Source organism: Apiospora aurea, assembly GCF_038362705.1.
Source record: "Apiospora aurea strain CBS 24483 chromosome Unknown utg000005l_segment0_segment0, whole genome shotgun sequence".
Lineage (NCBI taxonomy): Eukaryota > Fungi > Ascomycota > Sordariomycetes > Amphisphaeriales > Apiosporaceae > Apiospora > Apiospora aurea.
Window position 1 is genome coordinate 788,287 of NW_027117392.1, and position 18,425 is coordinate 806,711.

At 54.2% G+C, this 18,425-nt stretch overlaps 6 protein-coding genes across 6 annotated transcripts; 2 read left to right on the forward strand and 4 right to left on the reverse strand.

Moving 5' to 3' along the window:
- Positions 1–204: 204 nt before the first annotated feature.
- PG986_006823 (Homeodomain-like protein) lies at positions 205–1,725 on the reverse strand (the record flags this gene model as incomplete). The annotated part of the gene is made up of 5 exons (XM_066843045.1): positions 205–934; positions 992–1,160; positions 1,226–1,269; positions 1,399–1,570; positions 1,650–1,725. The coding sequence occupies 5 exons, from the start codon at positions 1,723–1,725 to the stop codon at positions 205–207; spliced, it is 1,191 nt and encodes a 396-aa protein (XP_066699157.1).
- Positions 1,726–5,298: 3,573 nt separating this feature from the next.
- On the forward strand, positions 5,299–5,889 carry PG986_006824 (uncharacterized protein; the record flags this gene model as incomplete). The annotated part of the gene is made up of 1 exon (XM_066843046.1): positions 5,299–5,889. The coding sequence occupies one exon, from the start codon at positions 5,299–5,301 to the stop codon at positions 5,887–5,889; it is 591 nt and encodes a 196-aa protein (XP_066699158.1).
- A 284-nt stretch (positions 5,890–6,173) lies between these two features.
- Positions 6,174–8,986, reverse strand: PG986_006825 (uncharacterized protein; the record flags this gene model as incomplete). The annotated part of the gene is made up of 2 exons (XM_066843047.1): positions 6,174–6,361; positions 6,412–8,986. 2 exons carry the CDS (start codon positions 8,984–8,986, stop codon positions 6,174–6,176), a joined length of 2,763 nt encoding a protein of 920 aa, XP_066699159.1.
- Positions 8,987–11,201: 2,215 nt separating this feature from the next.
- On the forward strand, positions 11,202–13,532 carry PG986_006826 (carbohydrate esterase family 4 protein; the record flags this gene model as incomplete). The annotated part of the gene is made up of 4 exons (XM_066843048.1): positions 11,202–11,242; positions 11,312–11,703; positions 11,781–12,000; positions 12,071–13,532. The coding sequence occupies 4 exons, from the start codon at positions 11,202–11,204 to the stop codon at positions 13,530–13,532; spliced, it is 2,115 nt and encodes a 704-aa protein (XP_066699160.1).
- A 557-nt stretch (positions 13,533–14,089) lies between these two features.
- PG986_006827 (uncharacterized protein) lies at positions 14,090–15,278 on the reverse strand (the record flags this gene model as incomplete). The annotated part of the gene is made up of 2 exons (XM_066843049.1): positions 14,090–14,861; positions 14,911–15,278. The coding sequence occupies 2 exons, from the start codon at positions 15,276–15,278 to the stop codon at positions 14,090–14,092; spliced, it is 1,140 nt and encodes a 379-aa protein (XP_066699161.1).
- Positions 15,279–16,044: 766 nt separating this feature from the next.
- On the reverse strand, positions 16,045–16,953 carry PG986_006828 (uncharacterized protein; the record flags this gene model as incomplete). The annotated part of the gene is made up of 1 exon (XM_066843050.1): positions 16,045–16,953. One exon carries the CDS (start codon positions 16,951–16,953, stop codon positions 16,045–16,047), a length of 909 nt encoding a protein of 302 aa, XP_066699162.1.
- Positions 16,954–18,425: the final 1,472 nt, after the last annotated feature.

The window sequence follows — 18,425 nt, forward strand, 5'->3', positions numbered from 1 at the left end:
TATCAAGCGAGAGATATAGACGTGTGGACATCAGCTCGAACAGAACAAGATATCTCAAAGAGCTCTGTCTCCCGAGGTCCGATGGGACCTTTCTAAGTCTACCTCTATACAAGGTCTAGTATAGCCTTCCAAGGAAAACCCCGAAGCGAGTGACGTTGCCTCTGCTATGCCGAGCATCAGAAGGCCAAGATAGCTCCACATGGGCTAGCCTACAAACGGGTCTGCCGTATACCCCATTTCATACCTCCAGTCATGGTTGACTTGTGGTCGGAAATCCATAGGCCCAGTTTCGTTGGAATGGACGTAGTTGTCGAAGATGCCGAGATAGATTTCGTCCGTCATGTTGTCCTGCGCTAAAGTCGGGAACGGCATGACGCTCATGGGCAGGTAGGACGGGTAGCCGTTCTTCGGGGTTGTCACAGTAGCGTCCGATACTCCCGGCATCTCGTACCAAGTAGGCGTAACAGGGGTCGGCGGTGGCGTTGCTTGCACTTGCTGCAATTGGTGCAGTTGTTGGAGCTGTTCCGCCTTGAGCAACTGCTCCTGTAGCATGGTGAGCCGTGTCCAGTCGTGGTCATCGGCCGCCACCATATTGCTGCCTTCCTGGATGGAATGTGACCGTCGGGGACGTGGGCTTGCAGCTCCACTGGGGAAGCCGGAGTCCATATGTATATCCGAGGACGGACTTTGTAGCTGCGAATGATAGCTTATGTCTGAGACTCCACTGTCATCATAATCATCGCAGCCGTCGTCATCTTCAGACTCGGGCGCAGTGTCCTCGTCGTTGACTTCGTCGCCGCCCTGGGACTGTAGCATGTCATCCAGCGTCCTGCATCGAAGGCCTGGTTGCGAAGCAGCTTGGTCTTGGCAATGGGCCGCTGTGCCATGACCCTTTTTGGAGAGACGCTTTTCCCGGCGGCTCAGTACTACGCTCCTGTTGGTATGCATTAGTTTGTACCTTGACCACTGAACCCATCAAAAGAGGGCTTACCGGTTCCTGATGTCGTGGCTCGACCGATTGGGAAGGTCCAGCGTCGCTATCTTCTTCCACTTGTTTCCATGTTTGTCCATGGCCTGGAGCAACTTTTCATCTTCCTCGGGTTGCCAGGGCGTGTGCTTCAGGTCGGGCCTCAGCCCGTGCTGCCACCTTTTTGCACACTCTATAGGACGTCCAGGGGGTCAGTAAAGATAGGGACAGACGTTTGGGAAGACGCTTTCTACTTACGATCTGCGTTGCGACTTTCCACATCCCGTGATACAAGGGCCCATCTAAGAGACCTGTCAGTGCACTGGTGCTTTTCCGGCAAGCTCCATGCTGAGACGGTAGTGATACCCCAAGAAGGAGAGTGAAAGAGGCTGAGGCTATCCGGTTGTTTGTAAACAAACATGAAGACTCACTTCAACCCATGCTGTTGGACCGCTTGCTGTAGCTTACGATCCTCCTCGCGACTCCAAGTCCCTTTGATGAAATCAGATCTCACTTTGTACCATCGTTTGCGGCAGTCCTTGTTGGTACGCCTTGGCAGCATGGCGGCGATCTCATTCCAGCTCATCAAGCTGTTGACCTCGCCTATTTGCTTTGCTTCTTCATGTCAGAGCTAATTCCAGTACTTGAAGTTTGGGTAGTAGGGGGAGGGAGGGTGAAGTACTTTGAGACTCGACACCAGCTTTCAAGATCTGGTCTTCCTCCTCTGTCCACCAGCGCCGTTCTCTTTTTGAGGACATGGTCGCCGCAGGATGCTTGTTGATAGTCGTGTGCGGATGACCCACGGTTGGTAGTGGACGACGTTATTCAAGGTGGGGAACGAGTTGTCCGAGAACAAGGTTCAATGGGGTGATCTGGAACGATCCGGGGGAGAACCTGGTAAATATGGAGTTGGCTCGTGGTCATCGGGCAGCCTTACGCAGGTCAGATCTACGGAGCCTTGGCCATGCTGCGAGCAGAAACGGCAGGTATGGATAACGGTTAGTGGCTCAATCGATCTCCGGAAATGAAGAAAGCAAGGTGAGCGGGCAGGCTCCAGGACCGTGCCAGGCGTTTTCGTCTCTTAAGACCAGTTGTAGACGGCAATGATGAGGTGAGCGCGTGAGATGCTGATGCGGACGCTTGGCCTGCCGCGCCGTTCTCATTGGCTCTGACGTCTCCAGATAAGGTAGGGGAAGGGTTCCGATGCAACCTTGGCAGCTACACCCCTTCGTGGCAGGTCTATGTCAGTTGGCGTTAGCGTCCAAGAGGCTCATGTAGAGTAAGCAGGGCCTAGAGGCACACTTGCTGGAGGAGTAAAAGCCTCACAACAGGGGGGACGGGTCTGAACGTACTTTACTGTCTATAAACTCGAACTCCCCAAGTGCGGGCAGTGATCTGGTTGACGTGAGCGCTCCTGTAGCATACAAATGTAAGGTGTGGCTTGCCAAGGCTTGCATTCAAGCCCCGACATATCCACATATAGTCCGAGAAGCAGGTCCGGCCGTAATCACGGATATTGCGTGGATCTGCACTCTGGCCAGGCGTTGTCGTCATGGCAGGCAGTGACGGGCGTGGGGTTGTGCATCTGCCACACCGTAAAATAGCCCGGTGATTGCCTGTCAGTAATGTTCGGGGAAGGTCAAGGTGGTGGATGGTGGGTGTGGGTGGTCGGGTAGTTACTCAAACGGGAACTTGTCTGTTTTAGGGGGTGGGTGTAAGACAACAAGCCAAACGGAACTTGAACCACGAACACCCATCCCGCACGTACTCCGACCGCTGCTCGTAAAAGCTGGCCATACCGGATTCAAGGACAAGGAAAAGGTAAAGGAAAAGATAGAAATACTCAGCTATCAAGGATGGTGGGGGTGTCAGGCAACCATGTAAGCAAGTAGTAGGACTGGTGTGCTGACCGTAATCCAACGGGGCGAGCCGGAGCCGGAGCCTGGCTCGACTTCCCAACACGCTCGTGCGTAAAGGTCCAACTACGTGCCAAGACCAAACCAAGACCGAAATCGTAAGCCTGCATCTGGTGGATCCTGGGCTATCCCGGATACTTCACTATTGCAAGATGAAACACCCTTTGCCCGTCTTTTCCCTGGTGGCTGTCATTTCTCCGGAGGGGGTCTCGGTATCCGAGTCGCAGGCTCCGGAGTACTTCCGACAGATAGCAACACCGATTAGTATATAAGTAGATATCTACCGGGTCGTTCAATTTAGCTTTCTTCTCCCTATGCATATATACCGCCGGTTTCTGACCGTTCGATCTTCTTCCACTAATCGTAAGCCCATGTGCCAAATCGTGGGGCTGAGTGAGCATGGCGGCTTATCAGAACTGCAGTCATCCTCAGCAGCCATGCAAAGATGCAATTCCTTACGCGGCGCCGTCTAATTAGGATCTAGTCAAGTCATCGGCTGCCTTGCTGATACCATGTTCCCAAGCTCGCGATGGGGAAATCTACTGTTTGAATGAAGTCGACATCGTCGACCACGCGAGGAGGTATATTAGCCCATTAGAAAAAGGTGCGTCTTGGCAAAAGGTTTCGTCGCTTTGAAATGTACTGCGGACAATCTCAAGTCAGCTGCGTTTCTCGTAGGGCTTAATCAACAAGCCCCTATTGGAACGCTATCCGACGGTGCAAAGGGCGTAAATATCCCAGGCTTCTCGTTCTCGGCAATAGAACGGCTCTAAAGAACAGGAAACTTACAATGAGCAGAGCACCCTTGAACGCGTCATAGGCCAAAGAAGATAACGTGGAAAGTACAACTACAGAATGAACTTGGTATCTTACGTCTCAGCTTGGATGCCTCGGAGCCACCTGAGGGCTGCAGCTGTGCGAGGACAACTAGTGGCGGTGTAACTAGGTAAAGAATCAAGGGCATTAGCGAGCCAAGATAAAGTGCCGACATTATGCCCGGACGACCAAAGTATAGGGACGGTGCTATATGTGTTAATATAGTTAAACTATACTCCGGTCCATGGGGGCCAAAGGATTAGTATAGTCGAATGGAAACCGCCCTGGCAAAGGGAAATATATCTCTTTCCCCCAAGGAAGCTGTGTCCATTTCGCTCGTCACTAGATGCAAGTAGCCGGTTACTGCAGGAGCTGAAACGCATCGGATGCAACCAACAATGGGTTGCACGGTGTACAGATCTCAGTAACTCGATCCCGCAAGAGGGTTTCACTTCATCTCCCACATTGGCATACACATCCCGCGAAAGGGGGAGGAAGATAAGCTTCTTTCCTGACGCCCTTTGGCACCCTAATCACACAACTGCCGCGGTGCCACAGTAGACAAAGAGCCCCGAGTATCTGCAGTTTTCTGCCTGGCGTTTCGTCCATAGAATGTGTTTTTGCCCGGTCCAAGTGCTCGTTTAACTTCAATTGGCCAGCAAGTTGGCCCAGCTGAATTGCAAGGCCCATGAAAAGGAGGCGTGGTGTCATACGTCGTAAAGATGTAGGCTGAAACTCTGCTAGAAGATGAAATCACTCAAGGTACATAGGGCCTCCGGAATGCACCGAGAGATCTTGAGTTGATATCCCCCGGCGGACCAGTCACGACGAAACGCCATGGTGGTGCCGGAGGTCCCGGCGTTGCTGACCGCAGAACCTCCCTCCGGATTCGACCACTGTAGACCAGAGTAACTTTTAGGCCCATTCGACTGACTATACAAGATGCATACATGATGCTCGCAGATTTCCTACTGCGTTATCTCCGTATGTGATGCCAGGCTGGATGCCAGGCACCTCCTGGAAGTACTCTCACCAAACCTTTCCCGTCCTTGGCGTTTCCCCATCGTTGGAGCTCCATCTGGTATGCTGTGATAACTGCTTCAAGTCCTATTTCTCTCCAGTAACCAAATTGCATTTCATTCTGTGCCCTGTAGTTTCTACCCAGTATATAACTCTTGGTGAGTAAGTAATTATTTATGCATTGAACTGAAGTTGAAGAATCGCCATCACGGTCTTGGCAAAAGGACCCCAGTTCAACCGATCGGCAGGCAGGGATGGCACAGTCGCCTTCTGGAGCCGACGAGGCCATTGGCTAACCCGTCACTTGAAACCACCGGCAGTAATGGCGGGCGGCCAACACACACCTGCTGCAGCCACCCACGAGGGAGTCACCCGGCCAACGAGGCAAGCAATAACCACCACATTGATGCGCAATACTGCGTCCGCCCGCAGGCCAAATCGCCGTTTCTCTACTTACTCCTTTGCTGCCTCACTCTCAACCTCTCGTCTCGATCGATGACAAATCAATATCCCCGTCAGATCTGACTAAGACCCGGTCCCCAGAACGCCAGGAAGGGAGCCAGCCGCCCACCGCCCCAAATGTTCCAACCCACCCTCCTCGCCGTCCCCTGGGCCCTCTCCGCCCTCGCCCTGCTCCTAGTCGAGGGCACCGTCATCTGGACGCGCCTGCTGGACCTGACCGCGGCCGATCCGCGCCTGCTCCCGCTGACCCTGCTCGTCGTCCTCAACGCCGCGACGCGCGCCGCGTGGGTGGCGGCGCGGTACGCCCTGGCCGTCTGGCCGCTGCCCGACTTCCGCCGGCGGCACGACGCCTTCTTCTTCCAGGACGAGGCCGAGGGGGCCGCCGTCGCGACGACGACGCCGCTCATGACGCGCGGCCTCGCCGGCCTGGTCGTGGCGACCGCCGCGCTCTGGTCGCTGCAGATGTTGGCTATGTTCGCCTGGTTCGGCGCCGAGCTCGTCGTCCGCGGCAGCGACGAGGGGGTCGGCGCCATGCTGAGCTGGGCGCTGCCGCCGATGGTGGGGTGGCTTATCGTGGTGGTCGCGGTGGCCAGTTACTGTGGGCTTGGTGTCTACATCTTGCTAATAGGGGGAAGGACGTGTTTGTATGCCCTGCGTCGGGCTGGCTGGGGACAGAACGGTTCACCGCATTATGTTGAACTGACTTGAGCATCCGTCCCTTGAGGCTGGGATACATATTGGTGATAAGCATAAAAATGTTTCGCTGTCAGATTATTGCCATGTCCTCCTCCCCCATTAGTGTCTCGTGCATGGAGTTGAATCAAGGCCCAACTTGCTGGTCTTGGTCACATCAGGTGATGAAATTAAAAACTCGTGCAACCAAGGATGTAATTCAAATTGTAAGTACCGAATGACAGTAATTCACTCTACATGATTCTAACAGGAAAAATATACAAAAATCAATGCTCAACCGTTGCGCCAATCACCATGCTTCAAGCAGACTCCAATCCCGACAAGAGGGATAATGGGACCGGGTTCGCACCTCCACCCGTGACCGAGATCCCAATATCGCCCCTTTCCCGGATCTCGTGCATACTCCTCTTGCGAATGGGGTTAGGCTTTGCGTCCGTGATCTTGAGCCATTCGCCGTTGAAGGCGTTAATGAGCCAGTTGGTCAATTCTATAAGATGTTAGCTGGCGGTCGGGCTAAATTGGAAGGACCATACTTACTGTCATAGACGATGCGGTTCGCGTTGTGGAAATAGATGCCGTGATCGCTGTCGGGGAACATGTGGAGGTCGTAGTTCTCGATATTGGCCAGGTCAAGTTTGTCCAGCAATGTGAGCGTGTTTTGCATGTGCACATTGTCATCGGCGACACCGTGCATAACCAAGAAGCGAACGTTTCCAGAGAGCGCCGTGACGTTGTTGATGGCAGTGCGGGTGTAGCCGTGCTCGTTCTCTTGCGGCGTCAGCATGTAGCGCTCGGTGTAGATGCTGTCGTAGAAGCGCCAGTCGGTGACGGGGGCAACAGCCATGCCGTAGCGGAATGTCTGGCCGGCGTCCTGCTCGAGCGTCTTGAGAGTGTTGAAGCCACCGTAAGACCAGCCCCAGATAGCGATGCGGCTAGCATCGATATAGGGTTTGGCAGCCCAGATCTTAGCGGCCGCAATCTGGTCATGCGCTTCCCATTTGCCCAGTTCCTTACGCACGCACACGCGAGCTTTGCGGCCAATGAAACCTGTACCGCGGCCGTCGACTGTGACGACGATGTAACCCAAAGTAGCAGCCACGAAGGCCTGGAAGTCAACAGTGAAAGACTTCTTGACGCTCTGGGAACCAGGGCCAGAGTACTGCTGGAACAAAACCGGGTACTTCTTATCTTTGCTGAAGTTAGGTGGACGGCGCTCCAGGAAATTGAGCTCAAAGCCGTCGACATTGATTGTACCATAGTTGAGATCTGGCAGGTCATGTTTCTGAACCTTGGATACCAACTCCTTGTTGTCTTCCACAATGTACTCAAACCTGTCGGTGTTGTTTGGTGTGCTGATCACCTTCTGCCAGGGCACCTTCGGGCCTTTGTAGGTGAGGAGAGTATAGCCGGCCTTGCTGGAGAAGGACGCCTCATACATGCCCTCGGTCTTGGTATCCACGATGGCCCGGAGATCAGAACCATCAAGTTTAACGCTGTACACGTGGCGCTGAATCGAGGACTCCTTCGCGGCATGGAAATAAACCAGGTTGTTCTTCAGGTCGACGGCAGACGGGGCTTCATCGACCTCCCATTTGCCCGAAGTGAGCATGATCGGCTCTGGGTTTTCCAACGGCGTAAAGTAGGCCAGATGGTCGCCGTCATCGTGAATGATTTGGTCGACATAGCCATCGTTTGCACGGCCGTTGGCTGGGTCCGCCGGAATGTATCGGGTATTATGGCCAATCTCAAACCAGCCTCCATCAATCTTGCCTACATCGACTGTCCTGACGGTCTGTCCACTCCTGGCAACTGCATCGACAAGAACGACACGCATAATATCGCTGACGCGGTTGGTCTCCTTGATTATGACCTTGTCCCCAGCCCACACAATCTCAGTGATGAGGAGATCCTCGGGGGTAAAACCGCCCGAGATGTCAACTGAGAACATGTCACCCCTGGTAAGGTCATAGAACAGAAGATCCACAAAGGGGTTCGGAGATCCAGCTTTGGGATACTTGATCTGGCGTACTTCTGGATAATTCTCCTCCCCCTTTTGCGGCGTGGTGCCACTCGGCCGTCCGATGAAATACTGGACAGGGTATTCAGGCACCAATGTCTCGTTGGTTCGCAGAAAAGCCATGTACTGGCCATCGGTTGACCACCAGGTCGCGCTGTTCCCGCCAAAGACCTCCTCCTCATATACCCAGTCGGGAATGCCATAGAAGTACTCTGGGCCTCCGTCCTTGGTAACCTGCGTCACACTTGTTCCGCCAAGGCGCCGAATATAGAGATTGTTCCCGGCAGTGTATGAGATGGCATTGCTTCTGGGGCTCCACTGAGCCAGTTGAACTCGCAGATCGGGATTCTTCGGATCCAGCGGTTCGGCGGTTTGAGTTTCAACATCAAAGACCCAGTAGACGGCTGTGAAAGAGTGTCTCCAATTGCTCTTGACATGAGATGCGACCAAGACCTTCTTCAGATCTGGGCTCGGCCAGACCTTGTCGGGCATGACTTGCTTGTCCTTGTAAGTGAACCAACTGTTGCGCATCAAAGTTTGAGATGCCATGGTCTTCGTGCCGGCCGCAACCGCTTCGGGACTTAAGGTGTGGACATCCTCAACAACGAGGTAGTCTTTGCCGGAGCTGCCTTGCTCCAGAAGCAGACCATCTTCGCCGTTCGCCCCATCAATCCAGCTGATGTCGTGTCTTGTAGGATACCAGTAGCCTGACTGAACCTGGTCCATGGTAATCTTCTTGGCAGCTGCTTGGGAGCTCGCAACTGGGTCGTTTTCTTTGGGTTGTGGTTGATACGGCTTGGTGGTAATGAAGATGAAGAATCCGACACCCCAAGCAGCGACAATCAAGGCAGTCACTCCCAAAAGTATATTCCTCATTTTCCGGTCGAAGGCGATATAGTTCCTACCGCCGCCGGCAGCGGAGGCCAGAAAGGCCTCTCTTTCGCCTTCGGTGACATCCTTCAGGGGATCTTCGTCGTCGAAGTCGGTGTTGCTTTCATGCAGTTTTTCTCGTTCGCTGATACGCTCGAATACAAGGCTGGTTGTCGAAACGGACGAGAGCGAATCGCTCGATGGTCTTGGCGACGCTGTTGTCATTGTTAGCATTCTACTGTATACTTCGACGTAGGTGGCATCGGGAACCGTACCCATTGTTGCTCAATTATCCCCCTCCCATGCAAACCATGACAGGACCGATAGAATATTGACTGGCGTTTCGATCTCGCTAGGTAGATCGTAGATGATAGAGTGTTTCAAGAGAGCGATGCTCAATGACTTGTCGGCGTTTACTTGATGATGCGACGACAGCTCGAGTTGAGCGCGCGTCACTCCCTGTAGATGCAGTCCCTTATCGGCTTATCGGGTCCTGACACAGCGTCAGGTACCGCCTGAAGCTAGCTGATAATAGCGTCCATTTGCCCGGGGACACGCACATCAATTACGTGATCTACCCCAGAGCATGGTGGATGTTATGAATCAGTACAGCTAAATACTACCTAAATTATGTTTTGATGTGGGAGCCAGTCGAGCCCTTTAACCATTCAGTTTCTCAATAGGGAATTAAAAGGCTGGCAGTATCAACGAATCGGGTATTTTCATTGCATTGGTGTTTCGCTCCGAACCGTCGCTCGAACTCTACCTACATGCAATCAATAGACCAAGCTGTGCCTTTCATTTGCTTCACATGTATCGCATAACTTGCTTGCTGTATCACTGGTGATCAACCGGATTGGGGACAGTTATTCCAGAGTTTGTTTTCGTTATGCCCTCTGATAGAGAGTGAGAGACAAAGCAGGGTATCTTGACCGGACATGGGAAATCTGCAAGACGGCAAGTGTTAGCGTCAGCAATTTTCCCTTTTCTTGTGCAGTTGTCGTAGCATTTCTACAGCGACATGGCGAACAGCGAAGTCGTGGGGACCGATCGTACCACCCCAGCTACGGATCTCTACCGTGGTGGAGAATCAATCGCAAGCGACGGCCCCGTTCATGGGGAAGCTGGGCTAACGCAGGGGGCTATCCCGATTCTCCATTCTACAGGCCTACCTGCAACAGGCACCATCTTCCTACTTTGCCAGGGTCTGTCCTCTACCCTTACTTGAGAGAGTAGATAGCTGTGCCCTCCATATCATATCGGTATTGAGGGTCGTAGCAGACACGAGGGAAGGGTGCATGGGCACCCGACGCTGAACACCACTTTCGGCCAAATATTGGCAAGCTTACTATACCGGTGGCACCCTACCTCGAAGTTCACTGGGCGCCGCGGTGAGTGCAGAGTGCAGTGCAGTTTTGGCGCATGAACGGCAAGCCCTCCTCAACATGACCACTTGAATACGCTGCTGGTGATGGGGCCATGCACAGCCAACGTCATCAACGCCGTATGCGCCAAAAGCAACATCTCTGAAGTCTGCTCCTCAGAGAAGAGTTTGCTTCTAGATTGGTGAGTCGAGCGAGGTTGACCACTCCCAACCCCGGGCAATATTGGATCTATTCTATATCGATCCTCTTGGCGACGAAAACCCGGTTCGGCCTTTTTAATAAAGGGCTTACTGAACCCCGGGCCGTGGCTTGCCCCCTACCAGCCTACTCTCGATGAGAGGGCCTCGATCCGTTCCCGCGCTTGTGCCTCATCTACATTGCGGGGGCTGAAGGAGCTGGAGAGCTACGGTGGTTGCTTCTTTCGGAAGGTCACGCTTTTTCTCGCTTGTAGCGCCGCGATCAACAATCCACTTCTGGTCCCATCCGCGCCCGAAGATGGGGTGATCGAATGCCTGCCTCCTTAGCTCGCTCGGGATCGCCAGTAAGCAAGCAATCTTGGCAAAATTTGTTTAGTCCAGGCCGGTCAAGGCGGGACAAGAGCGCGCCGAGAATTCACGAAACGGCGATTCGATAACGTGCAGGGCCAAGTGCTCGTGTTCAGAGCATTGGCGAAAGTTTTCGCCCATTGGATGCTTCGTTTTTTTTTTTTTTATGTTGGTTCTTTTCTCATCTTACGGGGTATGTATGTTAGTTAGTATGTTCAGCTGCTGCTGCAGTAATGTGCTGTCCCCTTGCTTACTGCGCAAGCATTCCCTGATGTATTTAATATGCGGTTCGCCGTCCACCATCGACCAGCAGTTCATGAAGAGAGAGGATCAGCTTGCGATGCTCTGACCTTCTAGGCTATCTCCCAGTCACTCGTTCAAGTCTTACTCTGCTACCACTCCTCCAATGTCTCGTCGTTCGTGGGCCAGCGGCGTCCTTGTCGGCCTTCTTGGCGGTAATGTCGTCAACGCTGTCTGTAGCTCTAATCTTTTAATCGATAATTTCTCAACATGGTCAACGAACACCAACACAGTGGGCGGATGGACCAGCGGTATGAACCGATTCCATATCGAATACCCCCTAGACCCGTGATATACTAATGGACCCCTCTAGATGATAGCTCCATGACTTCGATCTCGGTCGTTGATGGTTCACTGACCTTTACCCCTAAAGCGGACTCGTACTTCTACGAGACCTTCCCCTGTACTCAGGCCAAGAATGATGGCTATAATGCCGTCTCATTCTCTGTCGTTGGGCCTGCGGGCGGAGCGGCTTCGCTCGAGATCCAGACCAAGCCGTCGTGCTCTGCCTCGGCCTACTCCAGCAGCTACTTCACCGTCAGCGGCCTTACTGGATCGAAGCAGACCGTCACGGTGCCCCTCTCCTCTTTCTCGGGCGCCAAGACCAATGCCATCACGGGCCTTGTGTGGTCCAGCTTCTCCAAGACAGGGGTCAAGTGGGCGCTTGACGATGTCCAGTTCGTTTGCAGTACACCTGGACAGACAACTTCAGGTATGGTTGCCCCATATAGCTATCTATTATTTCGTTCCTACGGCTAATGTTGCTAGCCCCTACCACCATCTCTACAGTCACCACGAAGGACCCTGCGGCCACAGGGGGTACCAGCCCAGCCCCATCTCCTTCGGGGAGCTGTTCTAACCTCCTCATCGACGACTGGGAGTCGCAGTCGCGTCTGACCTTCCTGTACTACAACGCCATGATCAAGCCTTCATCAGATGATGCCACCATGAACTCCGTCGTCGTCAGCAACGACAACCACGTGACCTTCAACCCCAAGAACACCGACTCGTACTTCTACAGCCAGGTGGGCTGCGTCAACACCCAGAACGTCTATGGCGGCATCTCGCTGCCCATCAAGGCTCCCCCGTGGTGCCAAGATCACCGTCCAGCTCAGCTCGCCCGCTCAGTGCGGCGATGACGTCGACAAGGTCAACTCGGCCCAGACGTCGACGGAGCTCGGCTGGACCTTTGACGGGACGGAGAAGCTCTACAGCATCCCATTCTCCAAGTTCAGCAAGCTGGACCTTTCCAAGATCCGGGCCGTCTTCTTCACGGGCTTCACCGGCCCCGTCACTTTTGGGCCCATGGCTTTCTACTGCGGCTCGACCCCATCGCAATACCAAGTCCCATCAACCACGGCCCCTGCGGGACCGACATCAACGGTCCCAGCACCCAGCAGCACCGCCTCGGCACTCGTCATTGACGACTTCGCCTCCAATGGCGCCAATGCCCTTGGTTTCTGGCACGGGGGTGACGAGGAGATTTCGCTTACTTGGGGTAACAAGCAGTTAACCATCAAATCAAGCGATTCTGACTACGCCTTCTACACCCAAGTCTCGGGCAGCTGCCGGAACCTCCACAGCTTCGACGGCTCCTATCTCCACATCGCGTACAGCGGAAGCAGCAAGTTCTCCATCGCCCTCCAGCAACACAACTCGCAATGCAACGAGAACATCGCGCCCTTCCCCGAGACCTGGGACTCGCTCGAGGCCGCTCGCTACGCGTCCGCGACCGACATCTACATCCCCATCTCGCACTTCAACATCGACCGGTCGCGGGTGATCGGCCTCGCCTTCAAGGGCTTCTACACGACCGAGTCCGTCGTGCTCAAGAAGGTCGAGATCGTCTCTTCGATCCCCGCCTCCTTCAAGATCCCGTCCAAGCTCCCGAGCGGCAACTTCGTCTTCGCCTGCAAGCGGCCCAACTCGTTCGCCTTCGCCATCGACGACGGCGACCCCGCCCTGGCGCAGCAGGTGATGCGGATCGTCCGGGAGGAGGACATCAAGGTGACCTTCTTCACCGTCGGCGCGCCCCTCGAGGACGCGAGCACGAACCTGACCAACGTCTACCGCGAGATGCAGTCGCAGGGCCACCAGATCGCGCTGCACTCCTTCACGCACCCCAAGATGGAGGGCCTGCCCGACTACGCCGCCATCGACTGGGAGTACAGCAACGACATCGCGACGGTCAAGAAGACGTTCGACGGCCTCGTCACGCCCTACTTCCGCGCGCCCTTCGGCAACGAGGGCGCGCGGATGCGGCAGCGCCTCGCCGTCGCGCTGGGGACCGAGGCGCCCTACATCGTCCAGTGGAGCGTCGATGTCGAGGACTGGCTCTACGCGACGGGCCCGACGCCCGAGAAGCAGCTGGATGCGTTCAAGCGGGATCTGGCCAAGGGGGGCAACTTGGTCGTCATGCATTACTTGTACCCGACCACGGTCGGCTACCTCAAGCAGTTCATTCAGCTGGCGAAGGCGACGGGCAAGCAGCTGATGAGGGTGGACCAGTGTATGGAGGATCCTAGCGCACCCCTTTTGTAAAATATTCAACGTCACCAATGACTGCTTAGGGTATTTCTATACCCGTATTTAAAGATTCAAGGTGTGTGTATTTTAGGGTATTCCTAGTTGAACTACCATTGAGGCATGCATTCGTTCAATCCAACCCTTCTCCCATGACCTGGTCCCTGTTGCATTATACCCCGCCGTCGTAGCCCGCGACTCAAATCTTCTCGGCAACCACCGCCGTCCCGGTCATGGATTTCTACTCGCCGGGGCGTACGCGAAGGATGGCATTGCCTCCTCATGCCCGGGTCTCCGCAATGAGGCGGCTCAGTGACTGGTTGTAGGTGGAGTACTCCTAGTTATCCCCTCTATATGTCAGCTCTTGACCGAAACATTGACCTCTCCGCAGTAGACATAAGAGAAAACCAAGCCTTGTGAACCAATAACGAAACGCCCGCTGCGACAGAGTCCTCCTGTCTCCGTCTCTCAAAACGATTCTTCCCCCTTCATCCCATCCCGGTGTCGGTAATCTCGCAGCAGCATCCTCCTTCGCTTGGCTGTAAAAAAAAGGAAGAAGAAAAAAATTGTCCGACTCACGTCATTGACGACCGCGGCGTGTCTTCCTCCTGCTCCGGCCGCTGGGCCAACTCACTGACGTGCATGACACTGACTTCCGGCAACTTCACCAATCTGACATCTTGGCGTGTGCCCTCCTCCGCCCGGATTGCCACGGACAGTTTCGCCCAGAACCCGTTGACTACTTTCTTACATTTGCTGTCGCTGACGTGGATACACCCGTCAAGGCAGTCTTGGTGAGTCTGGTCATCCTTCTCGTCCTTGTCGTCCTTGCTGTCCTTGTTACCCTTCCGGCCCTTGTTGACATTGTTACCCTTCTGGCATTTGGTGGCCTTCTTGCCCTTCTTGCCCTTCTTATCATTGTCGTTGTTACCTTGGCAGAACGTTTGCTCTCCATGGAAGGCTTCGTGGATCTGGTTGTCTTGCTTGTCGTTGTTGCCGCGGTAGGACGTCTGCTCTCCGTGGACGTCGACATGGATTTGGTCACCCTGATTTTCATTGTTGTCATTGTTATCGTGGTAAAACGTCTGCGCTTCGTAGAAGGCTCGGTGGAAGTAGTCGTCCTGCGTAAAATCGCCGCCGTAGTGCATCTGCTCGCCGTGGAAGGCTTGGTGGATGTAATCGTCCTGGTTGCCATGGTTGTCGTTGTCGAACGCTTGCTCGCCGTGGAAGGACGGGTCGAACGCTTGCTCGCCGTGGAAGGACGGGTCAAACGCTTGCTCGCCGTGGAAGGACGGGTCGATGCGGTTGTCCTTCTCGTCATCGATGTCGCCATTGGACGTCTGCTCTCTTCGGACGCCTGGGGGGGAGGATGCTGTCCTTCTCTTCGACGTCGTACGTAGTCTTTTCGGTGAGGACGTCGTAGATGTGCTGTCTGACCACGGTCAAATGGACTTGTTTGTCCTGCCAGACCACCGGCGGCGGCGGCTGTGACGGGGCGAACACCCAGCGCCGGGTATCGTCCCGTGACATCGGACGCTTCGGAAGTGGATCGGGGATGCAGATGGTGAGCTTGTCGATCTCGGACCACTGGGCATACAAGATGCTCAGCGAGTGGTCGAGGGCCTGCGGCGTGGCGAAGCAGGGCCAGTCCACGACCACGGGCGTGACGGCGGGTGCCCGCGCCCCCTTCTTCCCCTGTCCTACAGAGCTGGTGGACCCGATGGACAGCGAGTTCATCAGCCACGTTGGGAAATACATACACATCTTGGCCTGTTTCCTCGGTGATTCAGGGGGATTGGTAGCGCTTTTTTTTTTTTTTTTTTTTTGTTTTTTTGTTTGTCTTTTTTTTGAGAATATGTGAGATGAGAAGCTCGCCAAAAAGCATTCGGTAATGAAAGCTACTCGTGCGTCCTTAAATATGTTAGATTCTACCTGGCACGGGCCGACTGCAATGGGGAAAGCATTCGTGATAGCAGTGGTTAAAGTTTGTCTTTGCCCGGCTCCCAAGGCAGGAACCGGAGCCGCGCCTTCGATGGGCAGATTTATGTCTTTGGCTACCACATGGCCGCATCGTGAATGAGAAGGTTTACACACTTGATTATACCATGACCACGTCCGAGTCGAACTAGCCACTCAATGCTATTCCATGAAAATTCAAAGCTCCCCGCCGCCTGCTCCAAGAGATATATTCCGGGATAGCCTATCTCATGAGTGGACGGGTCGGAGGCGGCACAGTAGGCGCTTTTTCCGGATGTATAGCTACTTAAGCAATTCAGCGCAGCTTGCTTTTCCATGCCATACGAATTGAGGACCATTGAGGTGGCCGCGTGCGTCATGGTTCTGGGGACTGGTGTGCTCACGGCTTTAGGTGTTGTATAGAGATGGTACAGTATGGGTCTATCCCTTTTGCCTTCGTGGCCAGCCGCGCAAGTTCCAGGCTCGGATGGAACTATAGACCTTCTTGTCCTTTTGAGGTGCAACCCAGTCCGACGAAGGCCAAGCACAGGACCGAAGGAGGCTTCCGTGCCGATCACTTGTATAGCCAGGTCAATGTCGCCGTCTCTAACCGTGGAGGCGAAGCATCCCCGAGGCATCCATCCTCAACAACCTTCTCCATCCAGCTCTCGAACGTTGTCTTGAGTTCGTGTACCTGGTGACCTAGTGGCAATGGTCCGTATGAGTACTGCTTGTGTTGAGGTACGGATGGGTGGGCCCTGTCCGCCTTGCTAATCCCTGGGTCGTATCTGACCAGCCTGCTGTGGCACGGGCGTCGTACAAAGTAGTTGTCGACATTGTAATTCACGTTGAAGTTATAATGGTATGACTCGTAAAGGTCGCAATGATGCCATGGAAGTCTTGGGCGGTCTGGCACTCGTCGCTTGAGGTTGAAGGCTGACCGCTGGTAGACGACGAGGACGATGTCCTTCATTTGGCGGAATTTGGCTATGTGCTGGAGGAATCTGGCCAGATTCTGGTGTGTCCGAACGGACTTGTGGAAGAGTCGCAGATGCAGACCAGTGTACAGGCCCCAGGAAGTACCGAGAGCTACCTTGGTGGCATGTCTCCGCACGGTATCGATCTGACTGAGCAGACGCATGACCTTTAGTAGCCTCTTGACCTGCAGATATGAGTCTAGCAGGATGATATCGCGCGAGAGGTCGACATGTTTGACGGTCCCAGAAAAAACGAGCGGTTTATACCGATGGGAAACCGCTCTCCGCGCGTCCTGGCACACCCGCCCGAGAGTTGGAGGCGGCTCGTTGCGGATATCAGCAAACATAAGTCGACTGGACGGGATGTTATGGGTATGCGCCGAGGACGGGGAGTCCAAGACCTCGTAGACCCGGGGTTCGGGAAGCGCATAACTCCATATCAGGTCTCTCAGCTCAAAGGGAAGTTTGGAAAACTGATAGAACGTCTGTTCAGTCGGTACAGTCATCGCGAGTCGGTTCCGAGGGACAGTACTTAAGTATATGGGTATCGAGACATTCAGGAACGAGAACATAAGAGCAAAACAACCAGACAGGCGTCTGGGCCGGAAGGTAATAAAGACCTCATGCCCCCAATCTAGTGGAATGTGGCTGCGAGCCACGCGACAGCCGGGCACATCCAAACAGAGTTGGGGGCACCATCATCATGAACGGTCATAGGCCGGCGGGGAATGACGAGTGCGACTTAGCCTGGCCACGAAGAAGCCGGCGGGAATCGACTAAGCAATGCATCGCGAGAAGATGACCACACTCTGGGCCAACTTCCGCAAATGGACATAGGGCGAGCCGTCGTTGCACCGGCGCTGGCCACAGTGCTGACGTGCCGGCGAAGTGGCGGCTGGAAAAGGAAAGTGTTCAGTCCTGGCCGTCCGGTTTGTCGGCTGGGATGGGCATGGGCGTCGCATGGGCACAAGGATTCAAGCGAACGACGTCGACTTGGCCTTCCCACCCCCGTCCGAGTATACAGGGTACCGACGGAGAGGGTTGGGGCTATATTTGGAAGCAGGCATTAACATGTTGCATTGATACCCCTGCTGGGTTGAGTGAGTAACTCGAGTAGCTCGGGGAGGTAGCGTTGCAGCCGCCGACTCTACCTCTGGGAAAGTTGCTTGGCTACTGCATGTGGCGTCTGACTGCTCATCTCGTATCACGCGTACGTGATTATATAAGTCCTTAGTCGAGCATTACATATCTGGTCTCCTCCGGGTCCTTCTGTGACGTTGCTAGGGAGAAGAAGCCTTGTGACACAGCACAAGAAGGTGCCTAAGTGGGCTAAGATTTTGGTGTGGATGGCTGCAGCGCATAATGACAATTTCGTGCATAACTTGAGGAACTTGGAAACGTTGGATTGGATGTTGAGTAGAGTATCAAATATGTTGCCAAATCAGTTCGAAGTATGTAGACGAGACCTTGGTTAGTGGATGTTAGCACAGCCAATACCGGCTGCCGTGGGAGATTCCCTTGATGGCGAAAGCGCTGCTCTCAGCAGATTCCGTACTGCACGGATGAGGATGATTGGGTTTCATTATGGTACAAGTTTCTAATCGTTCATTCCACTAGATGTGTAGTGTAACTGTATAGAGTGGTTTATTGATTATTCACGGGAAGTATTGTCGTGTACGAAAAGCAGCGCTGTCGCCATTAAGAAGGAGGTACTGAAATAGGAAAGCGAGTGAGCCATGAGCTGAGTTGATCACGGCGGGGATGAGCAAAGACCATCAATGAACTGATGGAGCGCTGCAAATCAGCTGCGTGCTGAGCTGAACATCGGTACTGACAGGTAACTGATTAGATAGCTGATGCCCGGAGCAATCGCCGCGCCGAGTGCCGATTTTCCATGCCCATGCCCATGCCCATGCCCATGCCCCACTGCCTGCCAGCTTAAAAGCGCCGCCAAAAAATTTGTGATCTCTTCTTCTCT